Here is a 7500-nt window from a genome sequence, read left to right as displayed (position 1 = left end):
TTATCATTATTTTCGGTGGTACTGTATTCCGGTACATATCTAATTTTTCACAATTGATATGCAAAAAAAGTGCGTCGTGCTTCTAACACATACTCCTGCAGTTATGAGACTCTGCAGATCCATTTTTCACATTTAATTTACTATAGATCGGTCGTCCTTCGAATCCATTTTTCTTGTATATTTTTCCGTCACAGATATACACTTTACTCATAATCATAATGTGTTTCTCTGTCTGTAAAAAAAAATTATGAGATAGTAGCGGGTTTAAACGAAGGGGTTCAGTGCCTTAAATAAAATGAAGAAAGGAAGTATAGAAGCCGTGATATGTATTGTGGATAAGTGTGTGGAAGTGTGGTTTGGTATGTGGAAAAGTATGCGGTTTTTAGGGTATGTATTTTGTGGAGTGGATGTGGAAGCGATATAATTTTTCATAAAGTCCTTAATTTTAAAGATATTTTTTTCTCTATATATATCCTGTTTATTCTATACTGTTGTGACGGAGTGTGGCTGTGCAGTGGTATTTTCTTACAGATGTATATTGTATATGTATTACATACTGAGAGGTTGAGTACAAAGATGAAACACAATTCCAGTACACGGAATATTTGGCTGATGATGATACCCTTATATGGATACTCGGACAGAAAGAATAAAGAAAAAAAAATGTTTGGATTTCATGAAAAAAAAATATGTACACAAACTATATGGATATTAAGGTCAGTCACAGTGTTGACTAAGAACAGATGATACATTTAAAACAAAAATATTCAGTTGATTTTTATTTTATTTTTTACATTTGAATTATCATTCTAAGAATACCTATGATTAAGAGTAACATAAGAACAAAAAAAGATGTACATATATACACCTTTATGATACCAAGCAAGAGGGCGTGTGAAGATTAGCCAAAGCGACACAAGCCAAGAACACCTAGGGACGCCCATGAAGTCGATCACGAAATCAGACACGGGACCAACACGAGGCGCGCCCACCCGCCCACCTGACCTGGAGGGCTAACCTGCGGAGTCCAGCTCAACTCCCTTCCACGCCCGCTCCTCCTCCCCGCCCGCGAAGGATCCAGCTGCCGTCGCCGCCTCCGCCGCCGCCGCCGCCGAAACACCCACAGGAGCGCTCCCATTACACACCCAACACCGAAGTCACACTCACTCCAGGGCAGGGCGCGGGCGCGCGCGCGGGCTGCGATCCCTCGGGGCGGGGAGCACGGCTGATCAGGGCCGAGGGACAGGTGGGACACACAGCTAGATGGGGGGAGGGAGAGGGGGGGTGTATGTGTGTGCAGGTGTGTGGAGAGGAGAACACACTCGAGGACGAAGCCCGGCCTCGGGAGGACCTCATGATAAGGGTGAGAGGGCAGATCCTGGCGCCGGCCTCACACCAGCACCTCCAGGGAGGACAGGCTTGATAGTTTGCTTCTGAGCCAGAAGGTAACACAGCCGACAAACAAGTGTGTATCATTTTATTATTACCATTATTATTATGTACGAGTGTGGACCAAGGTATATCATTTGGGCTCATATAATGTCTGCATACGAGGCATTCCCATTGGCAGCCGGTGTAAGTTCTAGGGATTTAAGTGAAATTCAAGAAGTCCGTTATCTCTAAGTCATGTTCAAGTCCCTTAGACCAATCAATGAGACAGAGTGAGAATTTCAATAGCAGCACATAAGAGGGTTAAACAAGTCTTGATAGTATTAAAAGAATCAGCAGCCTTATACGGTCTCGTAAAAGTTGATCACGGGAAAACCAGCCAAGTAGAGGGAAACTCTATTGCTGTTTCGCATGATACCCCTGAGGCACGGGATTTTAGTGCTTAGTAAGAGGTGCATGAGAGACTATTTTTACCTGTGGCGCAGCCTTGGATTGCATGTGCCTCACCCAAAGCTTAGGGAATCACAGCCTTCGGGTCGGCGCTTGACGGGTGACTTTTCCATGTAAAGCCTTGGATTGCATGTATTTCGTCGCCTGCACGTAAGTACAAAGCTGTTTTTTATTTTTTTGTTTCGTTTCGTTTTGTTTCCTGTTGGTGCACACGTTTCTTATGAGTTTGCTTTACTGTCATGTTCTTTCTTCTCTTCTTGACATGCACTCGATGGACCCTCACCATATGTTGTGGACTGCACGCCTCTTGGTCACTGCACCGAACCCTCCTGTCTTGCGATTGGCTGTCCGGCTTATGCACTTCACCATCTCCACTCTGATTTGTTAATACCAACACTGACTCCACACCTCGCACGCTGATTGGTCAACCACCCGACTAACCATACCGTTTGGATGCTTCGTATTTGAATTAACCCGCCGTGCTGCACCCGCGTCACGCCATGGCCGACCATGATTGGGGGTCTTGCTCTCACAACGAACGCGCGCACCCACGGTCAATCCGCGCACGAAATTTTGCTCTAATGCGATTGCTTTTCTTCGCCTGCACCCGAATGTTGCCATGGCATGACGCGTTTGGCTCTGCAGCAGGCTTGCTCCCCAATAATGCCACGTCTGTAGTCTACACCGACGAAAACGGCCAGGTACTTGGCACTTGTTCGTGTTCGTCCCCGCTACCCGACCCCCGTCGAAGCTCTCTTGCTCTGCTTTTGCACAAACACCTTTCCAATCTCTTGTCCCTGCCTCGCTGAAGTGTAAATTGTAAATCCTGTAAGATATGAAAAAGTGTACTTTCCCCTCGCTTCTTGCTTTTTTGCCTTTACTGTGCGATATACATTTATATCCCAGGTAAAAGTGGCAGACGGTAAGTAATTGGTGAACACTCGAGTCGCCGTTTCTCTAGTGAAATGTGGCGTGGCTTCTCCCAAGACTTTTTTCATGGCTTTACTATTACCTATCCCCATGTGTTATATTTCCATCCCTATATTGTCTAACAGAACCACAAACGCAGTCCTTTCCCCATGTACGCGTTCGGATGTCGAGATGTTTGAAGTCGAAGCCGGGTCTTCTGCACTCGGGAAAAAAAAAATCTTTCGTTGTGTAATCCCACTGTGAGATTTCGAAGTTTAGCTTGGCTGGGCGAAGGGGCGGGGTCGCCTCGGGCCTCTCCACGTAATTCCCAAAAAGATTTTTTCGTTCCTTTCTTTGGCTAATGCTGCATGACGTGTTCGGGTCGTTCGTGCGTAGACAAATCCGGCGCGGTTTTCAAAGTTCGTTTGTGCTCCGATTTACATAAGTTGTCAAATCTATTTAAAAAAAGAACGTTCGTTTTTTTTTCGATCATAATTTTTTTTTAGTCTTATCAAGCAGCGAATCGCCCTTGCTCTATTAAGAGAAAGATGTACGCTTATCAACCTGTATGTATTATGGAGGAACAAGATTGGTTTGAAATTTAATCTTTCTTCAATATCCTACAACCGCGTAGAGTCTTTGATGTTCATTATTAAAGCGAGAAACGGAATTCTGTGCGACGGAAATTCATTTCCTTGGCGGCTCATTTTCGAAAATATTAACGTTTGCAACCCCAGTGTTCCCCCGAGGGCAGTCCCGGTCTTTCCACCTCCCCCCCTCCCCCTCCTTCTCCTCTCCCTCTTCCCCCTCCCTCTCCTCTCCATCTCCCCCTCTCTCTCCTCTCCCCCGCTCCCCCTGTTCCTCCTCCCTCCATTCTCATTTTACCTCTTGCCTTGCTTCTTCTCGGTCTTGTCTCCTCAATTTCTTCTCTCTTCTCTCTTCTCTCTTCTCTCTTCTCTCTCTCTCTCTTCTCTCTTCTCTCTTCTCTCTTCTTTCTCTCTCTCTCTCTCTCTCTCTCTCTCTCTCTCTCTCTCTCTCTCTCTCTGACCTTTACCTATCCTACTTGTGTTTTTGTCTTCTTTCGTCTCCTCCAATTTCTTCCTTTCTTTCATTCTTTTCCTCCGCGCGCTTCCACATTCCTCCGTGTCTTCTTGCTTGTCACCCACACCCCTCGTTCCTTCCTCTCTTCCTCTCCTTCCTTTTTCTCCACGTGAAGTCCCTTGGAATCACTGGAATCTCACCCTTAGAATCACTAGAATCTCACCCTTAGAATCACTGGAATCTCTCCCTTGGAATCACTGGAATCTCATCCTTGGAATCACTGGAATTTCACCCTTAGAATCACTGGAATCTCACCCTTAGAATCACTGGAATCTCACCCCTAGAATCACTGGAATCTCACCCTTGGAATCACTGGAATCTCACCCTTAGAATCACTGGAATCTCTCCCTTGGAATCACTGGAATTTCGTCCTTTATCTTTACTTACTTTGACGCGTCACTTTCCTCGGATTCTCCCCCCCCCCTCCCCTCCTACCTTCACCTGTCACACCTGTCACCTGTCACCTGTCATAACTCTCGTTTGTCACGACACCATACTCCAAACTGTCGTACATTTCGCCATGTCATCGCTTTATCTCGATTCATTGCGTTTGCTCTTTCACTCATCTTTTCTGTGTACTCATCATACCGCCGCCTCACTATACTCTTTTACTCACTATGCTTTCGTTACACTATAGTCTTATTCAATATACTTTCACCATATTGCCTCACTATACTTTTATTCATAATATTTTTATCATACCATTGACACACTATATTCTTTTACTCATACTTTCATCATACCATTGACTCACTATACTTCCACCATACCATTAAACTCACTATTTGACTCACCATACTTTCACCACTTCATTGACTCACTCTTTTCTTCATTATGCTTCCATCCCACCTTTGACTCACTATACGCTCACCATACCGTTAACTCACTATACTCGTCTACTCACTACCCACCTTTGACTCATTATACTCTCATCATCCCGTTAACTCACTATACTCGTTTACTCACTACCCACCTTTGACTCACTATACTCTCACCATCCCGTTAACTCACTATACTCGTTTACTCACTACCCACCTTTGACTCACTATACGCTCGCCATCCCGTTAACTTACTATACTCGTCTACTCACTACCCACCTTTGACTCACTATACGCTCACCATCCCGTTAACTCACTATACTCGTCTACTCACTACCCACCTTTGACTCATTATACTCTCATCATCCCGTTAACTCACTATACTCGTTTACTCACCATACTCGTCTACTCACTATACCTTCACTGTACTTGATAGGAAATGAGAGAAACTAATCATCCGATAAATTTTTGCTGGTCGGTGAAGGGAAGCTGTATCAGCGAGTTCCAGAAACATGATTATGGGCCGAATTCCTCTCTCTCTCTCTCCCTCTCTCTCTCTCTCTCTCTCTCTCTCTCTCTCTCTCTCTCTCTCTCTCTCTCTCTCTCTCTCTCTCTCTTTCTCTTTCCCTCTCTCTCTCTCTCTTTCTCTTTCCCTCTCTTCTCTCTCTTTCTCTCTTTCGCTTTCTCTCTCTCTCACAGTCTCTTCCTCCCTCCCTCCTCCCCTTCCCTGTCTCCCTTCCTCCCTCCCCCTCCCTCTCTCCCTCTCTCCTCCCCTTCCCTCCCTCTCTCCTCCCCTTTCCTCTCTCCCTCCCTTCCTCCCCTTCCCTTTCCATCCCTCCTTCCTCCCCTTCCCTCCCTCCTTCCCATCCCTCCCTCCCTCCACTTCCCTCCTCCCTTCCCTCTCTCCCTCCTAACCCCTCTCTCCCAGCAACTCGTAACCTACGCCTTAATTTCCCCTCGTCTGCCTCACCAAGTTGTCCAGCCTCGCCTCTCTGGGCTCCTTCTCTGGCTTTAGTTGTCGTCCGTCCGTCCATCAGCGGCGGGAGGATCCATTTCAGGAGAGAGAGAGAGAGAGAGAGAGAGAGAGAGAGAGAGGGAGAGGGAGAGGGAGAGGGAGGGAGAGAGGGAGGGAGGGAGGGAGGGAGGGAGGGGGAAAGGAGAAGGAAAGGGGAAGTGGGGGAAGTGGAGAGTCAGGGAGAAGCGAGAGGGGGGAGAAGAAGAGGAAGGGAGAGTCCGCCTTCGATGTTTCCGAGAGAGGATGGTTCCGGACTCTCTCTTTCTTTCTCTCTCTCTTTTTGTTTTTTGTGTGGTCTCTCTCTTTCTTGAGCTCTTGATCTTTATCTGTTTTTTTTCTCTTGGTCTCTCTTGGTGTCTCGCTCGCTATCTCTTGATCTCTCGCTCTCTATCTCTTCTTTCTCTTGATTTCTCGCTCTTTCTCTCTCTACCCTCTCCCCTCTCCCTTCGTCTCCCTCTCCCTCATTCTGTCTCTCTTATTCTACCCTCTCCCTCACTTTTATCCTTTCTTTCTTTCCCCCTCTTTCTATTTTTCTCTCTCTCTTCCTCTCATCAATACGTTGCTGCTGATCATATGTCCGTCATCTCCACGTTCTCATTTCTTTTCCTTTGATAATGCCTGTTCGACTTGCATTAATTGCCTCCCTACCCCTTTTTCCTGTTTTTTTTTTTTTTTTTTTGTAAGGAAAACGGAAATATTTTTTTCGTTGCTTCTCCTGTTTGGCCATTCGCCTTTTATTGCTATGCACCTTCCCCCCCCCCCCTGACACAAACATTTTTTTTCCTCCTATATTTGTTTTTGTTTTTCCGCGATTAAGCAAAGACTTCTTGTGTCTCCTTTTTCTCTTCTCCTATTTTTTTGTTTCTCTCTTTGCACTTATAATTTCTATCCCTCTTCTATCCCACATTTATCTTCCACTTCTCTATCCCCCTTATCTTCTCCCTGCCATACCTCCCTTTCCTCCTTCTCCCTTCTCCTTCTCCCTCCTCCTCCTCCCTCCTCCCTCCCTCCCTCCCCATTACCTGTTACCTTTCTACACCCTTCTTCCCTATCCCATTTTCATATCCACTTTTTCTTGTCCCTTCTTTCTCTTTCCTTTATTCTCCTCTCCTCTCTCTCTCCTTCCCTCTCCCCTCTTCTCTTTTCCGTCTCCCATCTTCCCTTTTCCCCTTCCCTCTCCTCTCACTCCTATCCCGTCCTCCCTTTTCCATTTTCTCTCTCCCCTCCTCCCTTTTCTCCCTTCCCTTTTCCATTTTCTCTCTCCCCTCCTCCCTTTTCTCCCTTCCCTTTTCCATTTTCTCTCTCCCCTCCTCCCTTTCGCCTCCTTTCATTCCCCTCCTCCCTTTTCCCCTTCCCTCTTCCCTCTTCCTTCTCCCCTCCTCCCTTTTCCTTTTTCTCTTTCCCCTCTTCCCTTTTCCCCTCTCCTCTCCCCTCTTCTTTCTCCCTTTCTTCCCTTTTCCCTTCACCCAAAATTCAACCTTACTGCAATGCTACATCCTACGTATAGAAATAGATAGGTAGATAATAATTCGCAGATAGATTAGATAGATTAATTAACGTATGAATATAGCGATAAAATTAACAGATAGAAATTCAATCATCTACATTTCAAAGAAGAACTTTTATGAACAGTTAGAAGAACTTTTCAATGGTATTTTTTTCCTTCTTTTTATGGATCGCTGATGCTTTTCTGAAGAAATTATGTAATTAAGGAATTTAATCTTACACACCTTAGTCTCTCGTGCATTTTAAGACATTGTTTTCTCTTATTTTCTCTCATGCTTTCTTGGTCTCTTTCTCTTCGTCTTCGTTTTCTTT

General features: G+C 45.5%; 1 protein-coding gene across 1 annotated transcript in view; it reads left to right on the top strand.

Annotated features, from left to right (window-relative positions):
* The window catches only part of LOC113808002 (muscleblind-like protein 1), a 575352-nt gene that overhangs the window by 546939 nt on the left and 20913 nt on the right, over window positions 1–7500 (top strand). The window contains exon 10 of the mRNA XM_070133277.1: window positions 2485–2540. Coding sequence (XP_069989378.1) covers window positions 2485–2540 — 56 coding nt within the window. The remainder of the gene's footprint in view (window positions 1–2484; window positions 2541–7500) is intronic.

The sequence above is a fragment of the Penaeus vannamei genome, chromosome 18 (assembly GCF_042767895.1).
Source record: "Penaeus vannamei isolate JL-2024 chromosome 18, ASM4276789v1, whole genome shotgun sequence".
Taxonomy (NCBI): domain Eukaryota; kingdom Metazoa; phylum Arthropoda; class Malacostraca; order Decapoda; family Penaeidae; genus Penaeus; species Penaeus vannamei.
The sequence above is the reverse complement of the archived record's forward strand: the minus strand, read 5'-3'. Positions and strand labels throughout refer to the sequence as shown.